General features: G+C 43.1%; 1 protein-coding gene across 6 annotated transcripts in view; it reads right to left on the bottom strand.

Moving 5' to 3' along the window:
- LOC144669312 (beta-galactosidase-1-like protein 2) overlaps nt 1-14,710 on the bottom strand; it is a 97,045-nt gene extending 82,335 nt beyond the window's left edge. For 4 of the 6 annotated variants that reach the window (XM_078531687.1, XM_078531679.1, XM_078531673.1 and 1 more), the window contains exon 1: nt 14,458-14,710. In XM_078531687.1, coding sequence (XP_078387813.1) covers nt 14,458-14,582 — 125 coding nt within the window. In that variant the 5' untranslated portion in view covers nt 14,583-14,710. Of the gene's footprint in view, nt 1-14,420 lie in introns of all 6 variants that reach the window. The other 2 variants (XM_078531701.1, XM_078531709.1) reach the window with 2 other exon arrangements.
- Between the last annotated feature and the right edge of the window lie 1,924 nt (nt 14,711-16,634).

The following is a 16,634-nucleotide window of genomic DNA, read 5'->3' as shown; positions in this document are numbered from 1 at the left end:
TTCGGATGTACAGATGAGTTAAGATAGGCCAAAGTGCCTTCCTCTTCCATCTTCCCTGGGATTTATTGGTGTTTAGTAGTCACATGACCAAATGATTGGGCCAGAGGGGAGTGGGTGGGTCAATGGCCCACAAAACAAAGACATTTAACCATTTTACTACCCACACAATCATCTTTCTAAAGGTGATTGTTAGGAAACCATTGCAGATACCCTGTAATTTGTGCATAGCTCAGCACCAACACACTTCAACCTAAATGTGTGCTGGGCTATACAGTTTTTCACTAGCATAACAAAAAGTACATCACATTATACTCAAATACAAGTACTTATACATCTGGTAAATTCTACAATACTTGGTATTTCTAAAGATTTAAAGGATTTTTCCATTACATTGTGCTGCACTCAGTAGAAAGACTGCTAACTGTAGCCACAAATTCTTTTAATTTCCACAATAGCCAAATATGTTCTATTTATTTTAGAATCTATCCGACTGGTCGAAGGGAATTGCATCAGGAGGCAGCTATATTCGGGACAGTAAGTCTTCCTTTCAGATTCCCAACGTACTTCTCAGTTATTTAGCTTCATATAAATTTAGCTAGAGAACTGTCCCAACCCTGCGATTTTTGTTCTGGTGTAACAAGTCTCATGACTTACAGCAAAAAGGTTAAAAAATGGAGATTAGAACTCAATTGGTCCAATGTTAAGGTAAGTTTGGAGCACCTTTACACTATATTAATGTGGAGTCTATTAGCATTGAAATTATCTCATGACACGTTCCAGAGGGGAGAGAGAAAATAAATAAAGGAACAGAACACCTAGCCAAAATAGATAGCTCAAAGAGATGATGCAAGCTTACTCAAAGAGATGAGATGACTTTTAAGAAGGTAGAGCTTTAAGTGAAGAGGTAAAGGTTTTTTTATTTGCGAGGTGCCAAAGATTTCCAAAGGAATATGGTACTAATGGTGTCAAAGGGAAATAGGATGATTTGAGCACACCACTGGCTTATTGGCATAGCCGGATTGAATGAGACACATCAAATGAGAGTCCACTGGAGGCTCTAGGATCATTGTTTTATACTGTGTAGTGCACATATTTCCCTCACAGAGAGGCCTTGAATGAGCAATGGGCAACATCAAGATAAAAAGATAGGTCAACCTGCAGGAAACATCTGTGCTACTCTTGTGGAGACCACCTTCTCTATATTTCTGCATTGGTAGTCCTGCCCGCGCTTTGGATGCTGCATTGGCAGTCCTGCCCGTGCTTTGGACGCTGCATTGGCAGTCCTGCCCATGCTTTGGACGCTGCATTGGCAGTCCTGCCCGTGCTTTGGACGCTGCATTGGCAGTCCTGCCCGCGCTTTGGACGCTGCATTGGCAGTCCTGCCCGCGCTTTGGACGCTGCATTGACATGCCTGCCCGCGCTTTGGACGCTGCATTGACATGCCTGCCCGCGCTTTGGACGCTGCATTGACATGCCTGCCCGCGCTTTGGACGCTGCATTGACATGCCTGCCCGCGCTTTGGACGCTGCATTGACATGCCTGCCCGCGCTTTGGACGCTGCATTGGCAGTCCTGCCCGTGTTTTGGACGCTGCATTGGCAGTCCTGCCCGTGTTTTGGACGCTGCATTGGCAGTCCTGCCTGTGTTTTGGACGCTGCATTGGCAGTCCTGCCTGTGTTTTGGACGCTGCATTGGCAGTCCTGCCCGTGTTTTGGACACTGCACTGGCAAACCTGCCCACGTTTTGGATACTGCACTGGCAATCCTGTCTGCATCTTGTCCCTTCCACCATAGTCATATGAATAACCTAAGCACTTCTCCATATGCAATTCACCAAGCTCCATTTAAAGTGCTTACAAACCTTAGCAAGAAAAATTTTAATTAGAAACTAAAAGGTGTCGCCAAATTGTTTCTTAGAGCCACGTTTCCCCTGGGTTTCAGTATATGGAGTAAGTACACTTAACTCTATTCTTATGCTTCTTTTAGCTGCTAGCTCAGGGGAAAGAGTGCATGGAAGCGGCTAGTTGCAATAGTAGCATCCTGGCACTGAGACTGCCCTGGATTCCAATCAGATAGACCTACTGCGGACTGTGATCCTTCTGCTAAATGGCAACCAGCCCGTTTCTTTCTTCTACACAGGCAGCCAAGAGGGCTAGGGGCCATGTTGGGAGAAAGCATCGCCACCTTTTCCCATTCCTGCAATGCCGCTGGTTTTGGGTTCTAGCTCAATGTGACTCTGATCTTGGAAAATGAGGAGATGGTGAAGCAAGCCAACAAACCCTTGGTATATCAGAAAAGACAGTCATCTCCATTCTGGCAACCAGGCTTCTATGATGAAATCAAATACAGAAAATACTCAGTAGATCAGGCAACATTTATGAAGAAAGAAAGTTACCGTTTCAGGTCAATGGTGTTTTGAAGGCACATACCTGAAATGTTAACTCTGTTTCACTCCTGCTATTTCCAGCATTTTCTGATTTTTATTTCAGATTTTGAACATCTGCCAGAAGTCTTGAGTATTGAAGAAGTTTGGATTCCATCAGTGTGTACCATCTACGAAATGCACTGCAGAAACTCACCAAGGCTCCTTAGGCAGCACCTTCCAAACCCACAACCACTGCCATCTAGAAGAACAAGGGTAGCAGATACTTGGGAACACCACCACCTGCAAGGTCCCCTCCAAGCCACTCACCATCCTGACTTGGAAATATATCGCTGTTCCTTCATTGTCACTGGGTCAAAATCCTGGAACTTCCTCCCTAGCAGCACTGTGGGTGTATCTACACCACATTGAATGCAGCGGTTCAAGAAGGCAGCTCACCACCATCTTCTCAAGGGGAATTAGGCATGGACAATGAATGCTGCCTAGCCAGTGTCATGCACATCCCGTAAATTAATAAAAAAGCCACAGGTTCCATTGTGGTCTGTAGCGATGTAAATTAATTTTCCATTGCTCTTCAAGGCCTGCTTGTCAGCTCCTCCAGCTGAGCTAACACCTGTAGCACACTGGCCAATGCACGCACCTATATCTTGCTCTAGCTCCTTGGTTTGGATATCTCAGAGTTACTGTCTGAGATGTACAGAGTGAGAACTTGTGGTGTGAAGTGCTGGAAGGGCTAGACTTACTGCAGACTTTGTGACCTTTTCTAGGTACACATGAAGGAGTAAAGAGGGAGAGGAATTATTATAGTTTCCTGGTGAGCAGTATTCACATGTTGCTTACAACTGAAGAAAGTGACTTGAGATTTTCATGAGTTTGCTAAGAGCTAATGACTACAACAATATGATGAGATGGAAACAAAACAGAAAACAATCATGCACCTTCATCAGGCACATTCCCTCCTGGTCTCTGATGTATTCTATGGTCTCACTCCCCAGGATACAGTATAAGCAAAAAGATAAAAGCAAAATACTCTGGATGCTGAAAATCTGAAACAAAAATAGCTGGAAAAACTCAGCAGGTCTGACAGCATCTGCGGAGAGGAAGCCCATATGACTCTTCATCAGAACTTCAGTGCTTAAGTATAAGCACTTCTGCCTCATAGGAAATCTGAGATTGGTTGGCCATCCTCTGTCATAGCTCTTTAGTAGTATTGGTTGTTTGATTTTTAAAAAGACGCACTAAGTGAGAGCTATCTTTTGTTATCATGACATTCAGTGACACTCATGAATCAACACAAAGCCTGTAATGGGTGTGATGAAAGGAATGTGCAACAATTATATTCTATGCAAGCTGTGGGGTCAATACATCAAGTTATGATTGAGGTGAAAGCTGAGGGCATCAAGGCTGTCCTCACTGGCAATTTAAAGCACTTTTAATACAATGTGACATGGAAGTCAGCAAAGGCAAGTTAGTTCAGTTGGCTAGATTGTAGTGTAGAATAGCATCAACAGCACAGGTTCAAGCCCTGTAACAGCTGATGTAGTTCTTGGTGCCTGCCTCCTCGCCTTGCCCCACAGTGATATCATGACATTCAGCAACCCGTTAAACAAAGGGGATGTGGCTTGAAGAGAGGGAAAGACATGGAAGTTATAGCAAATGACAGAGTTGCTTAGTACAGTGTATTTACGGAAAGTGTACCTGGTTTCTTTTGCCTTGCCCGGCTTGATAAGGGCATTAAATTTCTAGCTGCCACAGTCTGGACATGTATGAAGTGGATCGGTTGGCAGTCACTATCCTAGCCATTTACTTGCACTTCTCAGACAGTTCCCCGTGGGGTCTTGCCAGTGTCAAAGTTGGTCTCCATCCTCTACCCAAATTCTTGGAATAGCACTTCTGTCGGCTGCATGTGAACCCAGAAATTCTAACACCCTCCTACACACCAGTCAGACATCCTTTTCCTCTTAGCTTTTGTTGGCTGCAGCAGATGGTCTTTGAAGTTGCTGAAGACAAAAATTTTGCAGCAACTTGCTATTTTAAAACCCCAAGGGAGGTGGTGTCAATCTTTAGATGGCTTATGCTGATTATAATGAGGCTGACTACAGAAATTATGCTGGGTTAGCAACCCAGGTGTCAGACCACCTTCTATCCCACCTCCAACAGGGCTCAGAAAACCCAGACTCTGTGATCTTTATACATCAACATCTCTTTTCAAAACAAAAGAATCTTGGGGGTTTTTTTTGCACTTATTATTTCCAGAGGTAGACTAAACTCAGATAGAATCTTAGTCAAAAAGTATGGATCTGGCTTGACAACTGTTCTATTTTCATGTCAAACAAGGGAGCTCAATCAGCATGTAATATGAGCAGGCAATCTGACAATTTCAATTTTAGGTCTAAATAGCTTGGCAATAAGTTTGTTTAAATGTAAGAATGAAATCCTAAGAATTGGAAGATAGGCATAAATTAATTTGGATAGCGTTAATTATTTACCAACTGAACTTCCCATCAAGGACAGACAACATTCTGAAATAGTAATATTAAAGAAAAATACTGTGGATGCTGGAGACCTGAAATAATAACAGAAGTGCTGCAAAAACTTGGTTCCAAAGAAGTTATACTGAGCTTGAAATGTTAACTCTGCTTCTCTCTCCACAGATGCTGTCAGACATGCTGAGTTTATTCAGCACTTTGTTTTTTATTCTGAAGTAGTAGTTTGCTGGTTAATAGTCATCACAGTCTTGATATCCGTAACAAATAGGGGCATTGTTAAACCAGGGCTGCAGAAAACTATGGACTTTGAGATTCAGGCTGCTTTCTGAAACTACCATTTAGCAAAGGACATCAATAAAGGTGCTTTTCCATAGCAGGGAATAAACTGATTAGTACTGGAAGTATTTAAAGTAAAGGTTTTTCCACATGAAATAAGAGCCAATATCAGAGAAGGACATTAACTGTGTTCTTTGGGAAGTATGTGTACTGTGTTTTCCATGCTGAGAACAAGTACTGAGCACCAAGCTGAGAGTAAGTGCTTTTTAGATATATTATAAGCTATCGTTCAACAATTAACATGGGCACACATACTTTGACAACTGTCCTGAAACCAGCACATTTCTTCCCTTTCTCCCAGGTTTGGAGCACGGGATGTAGATAGTTTTGGGGTGGTTACGATGAGTATCAGTTTATTTTAAATCCAATACTAACGCTAGCTAAAGGAGATAGTTTGATGTTATGTCAGTCATATTTCTCTGCTAATTAATTGTAAACCTTTGAGTTATGTATGTTTTGATTATGTAGTTTTAATGATGTAAAAGTCTAAAGAATTCATTGTAATAACTTCAGTTGCAAGTTTTATGCTGCGTGGTTCAAAACGAAAGGAGTTGTGAACTCTGGTAGCCTCACATACCATGGAATCAGAAGACTAGGTGAAACTAACTCAAACCAGTTCTCACCAAAGGAATAGGGGTCTTTACACTTCTTCATAAGTGTCTTTCATCACTGCAAGGACCGGATACTGATCACACAGTGTCTAAGCCAACCAGCAGGGCTCTGAACATTAGGTGGTCTTGGCCATCAGAAGGGATTAAAAAAAACAGAGGTCAGAGGGGCCCTGATCACACAGAAACAGAGAGTCCCAACTGATGGAAACCGTAGACTAAGGAAACAAAGAAGTTCATGGCATAGCAAAACCAAGAAGCCACTGGAGCAAAAGAAACCTGAGAGGAGTGCCAAGCGTGTTGAACTACACCCAAAGCTCAGACAGAAAGTAAAAGCCAGGCAAGTAGTTGAGTTGCCACCTTGGCTGATTAAGCATAACTCTTGTTTCTGAAAAAAAATGTGCTGATTTGCTACATCAAAATATTTCCCAGTTGCCCTTCTGGGTTTTTGTCTCGTCGAACTAAAGTTTGAGTGATCCAAAAAAACTCACAGGGGAGACAGTATCCACTCAGCTACCTCCATCCGGGTTCTGATACTCCTTTTGATTGGAAGAGGAGCCGTCACCTCCAAAAACGTCCAGGCTTCTTTGCAAGGTCTTCAAAGCTGCTTCGATGAATGGAAGATTTCTGACCTATGCCCTAGCTCCAGCCATCTACAATAGGACAGTGTTAAGGACATCTAGATGCTACTCCCAAGTTGCTGGTGTTGGATAACCCAAGCTGTGACCCTGGTGCTCTCCCAGCCTGTTATGCCTGGCCCAGAAACACTATGGGCAGAATTTTGCCCTCGGTTGGCAGGCGGGCCTCACCGGCAGGCGGGGCAGCCGAACGCCGCCGCTGAAACGGGGCTCACCACCATTTTGAGTAGGCGGGCCAATTAAGGCTATGTGCTTCCTGTGCCGGGGGAGGGGGGGATTCCCCATCTGTCAAAGTGCGCTCTTTCGCGCGTGCGCACAAAAGAACACACATCTCCTTGAGACTAAGTGCTGTCTCAGGGAGATTACTGAGTGTCAAAAACATTAAAAATATAAAAATTAACATGCCCCCCTCATGTGACAATGTCACACAAGATGGGACATGTTAATAAAAAGGACATAAACTTTATTAAAGTTATTAAAAACGGACATGAAACCTCATCCCGCCAGTGGATGAGGTTTCATGTATTATCAGAAGCCTGCTGGGGCTCCTGGCCTGTCCGCCAGCCTTAAGGTTGGACGGGCAGGGCCTTTAATTATCTTAATGACCCTGTCAATGGCCTCAATTGGCCATTGATAGGTCAGCGAGCGCGCAGCCGATTTCACTGTCCGCCTGCCTTCCTAAAAATTTAAAGGGACCGGGATGACGTCGGGTGTTCCTCCCGACATCATCCCGTGTCATTTTCCCGTCGGCAAGCGGGCCCCGCCCCCAAATCGCCAACGGGAAAATTCTGGCCTATAGATTTATATTAATGAGCTGACTCTACAACATAGAATCCAAGAGCAGTGGAACCAGTATGCATCCTTTACAAGATGCACTACAGCAACTCACCAAGGCTCCATGGACAGCACCTTGCAAGCCAACAATCTCTACTGCCTAGGAGGACAAGGCACACACCAGACTGACTTGGAAGTATAGTGACTCCTTCACCGTCGCTGGGTCAAAATCCTGGAACTCCCTCCCTAACAGCACTGTGGGTGTACCTACACCACATGAGCTGCAGCAGTTCAAGACAACAGCTATCACCACCTTCTCAAGGAAAATTATGGATCAGCAATAAATGCTGGCCTAGCCAGCGACGCCAACATTCTGCAAAAAAATAAATAAAAGGCTCCATGAGATTGTAATTAACCTTGTCCGTTACATTAATGGAATGCTTGGATTTGTTCAGGTGGCATTCCTGCTCGCCTGAAAGGAAATAGCTTACTGGCTTTTTTCAAAAAAATAAGACTGCCCTAGTTAATATTTATCCCTCAACCGACATCGTTAACACAGTTCATCTGGTCACTATCACATTGCAATTGGTGTGCGCCAACTGACTGCCATGTTTCCTTATGTCACAACAATTACTACTCAAGAAATACATAATTGCTACAGAGCGCTTCAGGATGACCTGAGGTTGGGGAAGGCATTATACAAATGCAAGTTGTTCTTCTTCATACACAGCAGTAGCAACCAACTGTTTGCCTTATAGAGTCAGCAACCCGTGGCTCCGCAGCCACATGCATCTCTTTAACATCTCCCTTGCAGCTCCCAACCTTTTCCAGTTGGATTGCATTATTATGAAAAATGCCTTCAAAAACTCAAGTCAAGGAAAGTGAAAACCATCCCATGTTTTGATCGTGGGCATAGAAGGCTGATCATTAAGCTGCACGTTACAGTTTCAAACTATTATTTTGATGAAAAGCATCATTGTACTCTAAACCAGCCTGCTCGAGTGACATAACTACTTCATGATTATAGATAATCCCTTTGGTTCGAAGAACAGGTTCTATGGTTGAGACCATTGTTTCTGATATAGCTGAGACAATAAATTATGAATGTTCCAATAGAAGCTTTTTTTAAAATCAAGTGGAAACATGTTATTGTTTCCATCAAATTAATATAGTTCAGTACTTATATTTTACTTAGCTATGCAAATTATGCATTCTGCCAGAGAGGCTTGGCCATTTGCCAAGTATTTGGTTTAGAAATGTTGAATTTTCCTCTTGCGGCTCCAAAGAATTTTTATTTAAGGCAATGTTTTTTTAAAAAGGCTCTTCAGGATGTTGACCCCTGTCCTAGGATAAAAATAACAGAGGAAAGAGCCATGTCAATCTTTATGTCCAAAGGGGGTTTATTTTTATACAGACACTGAATTCCAGATGATCAGGCTGTTGCCCTGGGGCCAATTTCAGAGCTTAAAACAGGCTTCATACTTCAGGAAATCAGTGCACATGTAAACAGCATAAATATCAGGTGCAGGAAAGGTTCCATAACATTCACCGCAGGTTCTGCAGCTGCGTCAGCTACAATACAATGTATTACTCTCAGCCTTGGGCAACTGCTTCTGAAAATGTGTGAGCAACAATATACATCTCAGTAGCAGTCAATGGGAATAATGTTCAAGCAGGCACTGGCATCAGGGAATCAAACACTGTCAGAACCTGCTGCAAAATCACAAGCAGTGCCACCATACAGTGCAAAGCCAATATGCCAAACCAAGGGTAGCCCCAGGTCAATGGGTCAAAGTGTGCACATTTTTTCAACAAGTTTCACTTCATACCCAGAAAATCTTTTATTTTCTATAGTCATTGTAAGGGTCATTTCCTCCCTAAGTGTTGCTGCTGCCTGTGAATTTGCATGCTAAACTTGGCAGCACATGCTAGATTTGCATGATGCAAAACCACTAATTAAAACCACCAGTATTTTTCAGAAAATTACCTGCAGTGTCTTTAGAAGATAAAAACTTCACTGGATAGGAAATTAAATCTGCCTAAACATTTTTAGAATTGGACAATTTAATGATTAACCACACATTATAATGCCAAAAACTAGGCGTCAAAAGATAAAACTTGTTTTTCTTGCATATACAGAAACCAGTCAAGACTGCTGCAGATGAAAGAACTAGATTATGGCTCACAATAAGATCTTGCAATAGAACAGGGTAGAGAAAGGAATGATGGAACAAAATAAGCCCATTACAGTCACACCTTTCATAGATAATATGTCACTCCCCTGAAATTCTTCCTGATCCCCATTGGTAATCGAGGGATGCGCTGGATTATCGATGCACCCCAACTTTTCACTATTGAATCTGAACTGGCCACAACTGCTTAAAAACCATGGTGTTCCACAAAATGTTCAGATATTTCTATCTATATATACTTAACCCAAAGAATTCAGTCTTTTCCTAAAGGTGTAACAGAAGCTGTTCCACTATAATATATATTTTATAGCCTTGATGCGTAGTTTATTGCTACAGTTCAAGTTAAACAGACATTAAATTGACCTCTTAAAAAGCTGGATGATGTCCCCTCCTGATGCTATCTGTTCTAATGAGATGAACTTCAGCCTAATGAATCCCTCTCCATAAATCATGATGCTTGTAGCTTCCTACAAAATCCTCCCCAATACATGGCCATGGATGGATTTCAAAACAAATGTGAAAATTTTAAAACAGAGACATTGCTGCTGGACCAGGGGCCAAGATAAATCAGACAGCATAGGGATGATGAGTAGACAGGACCTGGTGCGATTTAGGAAATGGGCTCAGGCCAGTGGAGCAGCAGTTTGATGTTTGTGAAAAAAAAATATGCATCCAAGTGCTCAGTTAGCCTAATCAATAATAACTTCATAAATTCAGGAAACTTTTGTGAATTGTGTTGTCAAATCCAAATGTACTACCCTTGGTTTAATTATGGTCATCATTTCTCCTGATCCAACAAGTAAATGAAAAGCCAGGTCACATTCGTTAACCCTAGCCACATAATCAGTTCAGTTCAAACACCTTTGTTCTGTCATTTATTCATAGCTTAGCTTCATTAGTAAATGTTGCAACATCACAAATAGTATTCTCCCCTATTTACCAGAACAGAAAGCTACAACATTCTCCTAGTCACAGGCCCTACCCAGAGCTTTTAGCATTTATCAATAATTTCCAAGTTTAGTATTGAGTCTTTACAACGTTTTGAGAAAGTGGATTTTCCTATCCATGCTCTCCCAACATTAAAATTTGGAGCATTGTGCAGTTGTTAATAAAGCATTTAGGAAGCCACAGTCCTTCAGCATGGACAACAGGCCAACATTTGTTTAAACAAATAACACAACATTCTCACTGAAGACCACATACCAATTTGGTAGCGCTAGTACAAAAGTACACTAGTATAATAAAGATTACTTCAGGTAACAGCAGCACAAATGTCAATTCACTAAGTCAGTACCACTATCAGCAAATAAAATATGATCATCGGCATTGCTAACTATTTCTTTATAAGCTTTTAATTTTTGTCCCCTTCATATTTCCCATATTTCTCGATTCCATGTAGTCTGTGAAAGGGGAAAAACAAACTACTCACATGTGCCTGAGACCCACACACTTAACTGCTTTAAAGCTACCTGACACAATGTTCCTTATTGATAATGAGTGTGCAAACACTCAGTATCTGCTTGACATCTTTCCACAATGCATGGCTAAGAGCTGGAAGTAACCAAAGGGGAGTGACAGTCAAATATAGATGCAAACCATATCTCACCATCTCCAAGACACTGCTTATTGGCAGTGTGCAAAAAAAATATATACCACAACACAAATGTCCAAACTTAGAGGCCTTGAAGTAACTGCAAATTGTTCTCAACAGGTATCCACTCAGTCTTCCTCGGTGTCCCATTATAACTCTGCAAGCCGTTGAGTTTCTGAAAGTGTACACAAATTAGCAAAGCAATTCTACCAAGTCACACAAGCCCCAACTGACTACTTAAATCTTTCTGATCTGAAAATAGAAGCCTCTTGATAGATCAATTGTGACAGATTATTGCTGGTGGTAACAAATGCAGCAATGTTACATAGATTCTCTCTTACAAAAAAGGATCTACCGTATCTCCGTGGTTAGATACAAGATGGGAGGTTAGGCTAGGTACAGCCACAAATGATCAAACATAGATTTTACGTTGATTAATGTGGTTGGGAATCCTTTGGGAGAAAGAAAAAAATATTGGAAAAGAATGCAATGCCCTGATACACAACAATCCAAATCACCATTTCCTGTCTTTGAATCACAATTTTACTTTTCAAAGCACAGTCCAGTGTATCACAATGTTGGTTCTATATACTGCCAGGCTAGGGTCAGGTCCTAAAAACACATGATGATTGCAGTATTTCCCCTTTTTTCCTCAAAAAACATTTTTTGTAACATTTTCCACACATCAGCATTTGGGAAGGTGAGTATTTGTGTTTATTATTCTTGAATTTAACTAATAAGGCTAAGGCATGGCCAGCAATCTGAAACCTGGTCCCAGAGAGTAGCATCCAATGGTCAGGTGGACAAGGTCAGAAGATATGGTTCCATCTTGGCTTTGCCTGTAGTGGGCTGCTGGGGCTCAGTCATCAAGTTTAAAATTCATTTGCTTTCTCTAGCTGCAAGCTAACTAAACAGTTACATCTGCAACATGGATGGATTACTTCCATCTACAGGTCAATTGAAGGCAAGCTGAGGCAGCAAAGGAGAGCCAAGGCCCATAATTGCAGGACACAGTCATGTTTGAAAACATAGAATATGGTAAATGCTGAATTTGTGCTTACTTGATGGGAAGATTGGGTTCTAATAGCCTCTAGATTGTAGGAAATAGTGAAGACCAAACTAGCAGTGATTATACACTTAGAACATGACACAATGAGTCTTGACTTCCGACACAAGTGAGTTTACAGCTTAGAGGGGGAAATTCAAAGTAACGTTGACATCATATACTCCCTTTTCGATCAGAATTGAAAATACACAGATGAGGAAATTACAATCAGCCAAGCAAAACACAATTTTACTTCATAAATTCTTTGATTTCATCCTGACACCAGGCTCACCATCTCCCCACTGCAGCATTGTAATTGCTTCTCAATTAAGTCCAGTGTCCTTGCCCTGACTCTACCCACTCCTCCTGCAAATCTGTTCCAGCTTCACAACTTCCTGACGTTTGTCCTAAACTTGCCTTTCATACTCTTGAACCTATGCATCAGCAAATGCAAAAGGTGAACAGCTGTGGCTCAGTTGGTAACTCTCTCATCTCTGAGTCAGAAGATTGTCAATTCAAGCCCCACTCCCGGACTTGCAGCACAAAAATCAATGCGGTATGATGAGATGTCAAACCAAGGCCTCATCTGCTCTTTCATGTAGATGTAAAAGGTCCCATAGCATTATTTCAGAGAAGAGCAGGGGAGAAATCCCTATGTTCTGGTCAATATTTATCCTTCAATCAAATTACAAAAACTGATTATCTCCTACATTACAACAGTCATTACACTTCAAATGTACTTCATTAACGTAAAGCATTTTGGGATGTCCTGGAGTCGTGAAAGGTGCTTTATAAATGCAAGTCTTTTGTTTTGTTCCAGGATTATCTTCTCTCTCCCCTAAAGGACTAAAAAATACCTCTCTCATACAATCTCCTCTGAGACATCTCTTTTTAGGTCAAAGCCCTAAGTTTATGCCTCACAGCTCATCCTTCTGACAACTCTGGGGTCAGGCCTCATCACATTTACTGCTTTTAGGGTTGGGTGTTAAAAAAAAATACAATCATCATCCACCATTCTTGAATGCTTGTTCCCATTATTTAGCTGAAACATATATCACCCACCAATCATTTCGCTGATACTTTCCCCTCTGCTGTTTTCCCTCCTTTCTATAAATCAAAGATTTATAAATCAGCTCAGTTCTTATCTTTCAGTTTTGAAAAAAGGCACAAGCCCCAAACATCAACTGTCTGTTCTCACCACAAATGCTAACTGAGAGGAGCTTGAGTGGCTCTCCTGCCACTGAGCCGGAAGGCCCTGGGTTCAGATCCCACTCCAGGACTTGTTGGCCACAAAAGAACATAGCCACTGGTGTAGGGAAGCCAGTGTGTATAAATGCCAGTCATCAGCCTGGCTAAATAGGGGAGGGTTAGCAGCAGGAAGGGCATCTGACTGTAAAACCACCCGTCAAATCCAAAAATGATGGCTGATATGAAGGTGATCAACCAGCAGTGTGGTGACCCTCATGTAATATGGGAAAAGCCGAAAACCAACCGAACACAAGGACTAACTGATTTAGTGTGTTTCCAAATTTTGGTTTTTGTTGCACTGCACCAGATCTGACCTGACTTTATTTATATTGAGGCAGAAACTCAGACTGCACAATTCCTCAATTTGCCATTCCCTGCATAGCCTTCAAGGGTGACCAGGTTGAACCAGGAGTTTATAAAATCATCAACTTTCTATATTTGTGTTTTTGTAAACTTATCAACAGGTATTTCTGTTACTGTTCTGATAATAATGGTTCCTGCAGATAACATCTACCCAAAGGAAATGTTTGTTGCAGACCTCTTCCTCTTTCAAGTGCAAATTTTCAGCATCTGCAGTATTTTGCCTTTATCTCACTCTTTTAATATAACTGTTTAGGCAGACAACCAGCCTCGACAAACATCAGTGTTGTTCATGTAGCAGCACTCTTACGTCCAATTCCAAAGATCACAGGCTCAAACACATTAGGTTAAACACATCTAGAGTAAATCTTCAGTGCAGAACCTGGCGTTGTCAAAAAGCGGTTAGCTGTCAGTTCCTGAAGAAAGCACAGGAGTTGTCCTGGCCAATTTATATCCCTCTAGGAACACCACCAAGAGAGATTAACTGGTTATTTATCTTATTGCTGTTTGTGAGATCTTGTTATACTCAAATTGGTAACCGTGCTTGTCTGCTTAACAGTGACAAAACTTGTGAAGTAACTAATTGGTTGAAACATGCTGGGAGTGTGATAGTTACCACAGAAACACATTAAATGCTGCATCTGACACTGCTTCAGTGAACAGTTTCAGCACAGACCAAAAAAACCTCGAAATAAAATGGTTGCAGGTGAATAAATAAAAGGATGCGCCAGTAACAGAGGGGAAAGCAAACAAGTTACAAAGTGCGGTGGAGACTCCCCCCCCCAACTCCAGTACCTGAGTCTGTACAGAACCAGAGCCACTACAATCAGAAGCAGGAGGCCAATTCTCCGCACATGCTCCTTCCTCACTGCAATGATCTGCATGGACCGCGATCCTTTCTGTACCAGCAACTTTAACATTACAGCCAGCACCGGCCCCTCCTGCAGCGCCGGTCCCTGTCTCTGTCTCTATCTGTATCCCAGCCCCAGCCCCACTCTCACTCTCTGCCTCAGAGGCCGCTCCCACGCCTCTTCTTCCAGGTCAGCGCAACCCTTCCGCCCCCACGCACGCGCACTCCCTGTATATCCCATTAGCTGGCCACCTTTCATCCTCCGTTCCCATTGGCTGGTTTTTTCCCCTTCCATATTCCTTTCCCATTGGCTGCCTTCCCCGGCATGCTCCTTTCTTATTGGCTGCCTCCCCCTTCATGTTCCTTTCCCATTGGCTGCCTTCTCCGGCATGCTCCTTTCTTATTGGCTGCCTTCTCAGGCATGCTCCTTTCCCATAGACAAAAACAAAAAAACTACTGCGGATGCTGGAAATCCAAAACAAAAGCAGAATTACCTGGAAAAACTCAGCAGGTCTGGCAGCATCGGTGGAGAAGAAAAGAGTTAACGTTTCGAGTCCTCACGACCCTTCAACAGAACTGAGTATAGTTAGGAGAGAGGTGAAATATCAGCTGGTTTAAGGTGGGGGTGGGGGAGGTGGTTGTAGGGACAAGCAAGCAGTGATAGGAGCAGATAATCAAAAGATGTCACAGACAAAAGGATCAAAGAGGTGTTGAAGGTGGTGATATTATCTAAGAAAATGTGCTAATTAAGAATGGAAAACAGGACACTCAAGGTACAGCTCTAGTGGGGGTGGGTGGAGAGACTGACAAGGTATTAGTTGTAGATTTAAAAATAATGGAAATAGGTGGGAAAAGAAAAATCTATATAAATTATTGGATAAAACAAAAGGGAGGGGGAGGAAACGGGGTGGGGATGGGGGAAGGGAGTTTAAGATCTAAAGTTGTTGAATTCAATATTCAGCCTGGAAGGCTGTAAAGTGCCTAGTCGGAAGATGAGGTGCTGTTCCTCCAGTTTGCGTTGGGCTTCACTGGAACAATGCAGCAAGCCAAGGACAGACATGTGGGCAAGAGAGCAGGGTGGAGTGTTAAAATGGCAAGCGACAGGGAGGTTTGGGTCTTTCTTGCGGACAGACCGCAGGTGTTCTGCAAAGCGGTCGCCCAGTTTGCGTTTGGTCTCTCCAATGTAGAGGAGACCGCATTGGGAGTAACGAATGCAGTAGACTAAGTAAGGGGAAATGCAAGTGAAATGCTGCTTCACTTGAAAGGAGTGTTTGGGCCCTTGGAAGGTGAGGAGAGAGGAAGTGAAGGGGCAGGTGTTGCATCTTCTGCATGGGCATGGGGAGGTGCCATAGGTGGGGGTTGAGGAGTAAGGGGTGATGGAGGAGTGGACCAGGGTGTCCCGGAGGGAACGATCCCTACGGAATGCCACCAGGGGGGGTGAAGGGAAGATGTGTTTGGTGGTGGCATCATGCTGGAGTTGGCGGAAATGGCGGAGGGTGATCCTTTGAATGCGGAGGCTGGTGGGGTGATAAGTGAGGACAAGGGGGACCCTATCATGTTTCTGGGAGGGAGGAGAAGGCGTGAGGGCGGATGCGCGGGATATGGGCCGGACACGGTTGAGGGCCCTGTCAACGACTGTGGGTGGAAAACCTCGGTTAAGGAAGAAGGAGGACATGTCAGAGGAACTGTTTTTGAAGGTAGCGTCATCAGAACAGATGCGACGGAGGCGAAGGAACTGAGAGAATGGGATGGAGTCCTTACAGGAAGCGGGGTGTGAGGAGCTGTAGTCGAGGTAGCTGTGGGAGTCGGTAGGCTTGTAATGGATATTGGTGGACAGTCTATCATCAGAAATTGAGACAGAGAGGTCAAGGAAGGGAAGGGAAGTGTCAGAGATGGACCATGTGAAAATGATGGATGGGTGGAGATTGGAAGCAAAATTAATAAATTTTTCCAGGTCCAGACGAGAGCATGAAGCCGCACCGAAGTAATCATCGATGTACCGGAGAAAGAGTTGTGGGAGGGGGCCGGAGTAGGACTGGAACAAGGAATGTTCCACATACCCCATCCTTTCCCATAGGTTTCCTTCCACATCAGTCTCCGCTCCCAATGACTGCCTACCCCT

Source organism: Cetorhinus maximus, chromosome 2 (genome assembly GCF_964194155.1).
Source record: "Cetorhinus maximus chromosome 2, sCetMax3.hap1.1, whole genome shotgun sequence".
Classification (NCBI taxonomy): domain Eukaryota; kingdom Metazoa; phylum Chordata; class Chondrichthyes; order Lamniformes; family Cetorhinidae; genus Cetorhinus; species Cetorhinus maximus.
This window is presented reverse-complemented; position numbering and strand designations above follow the sequence as displayed.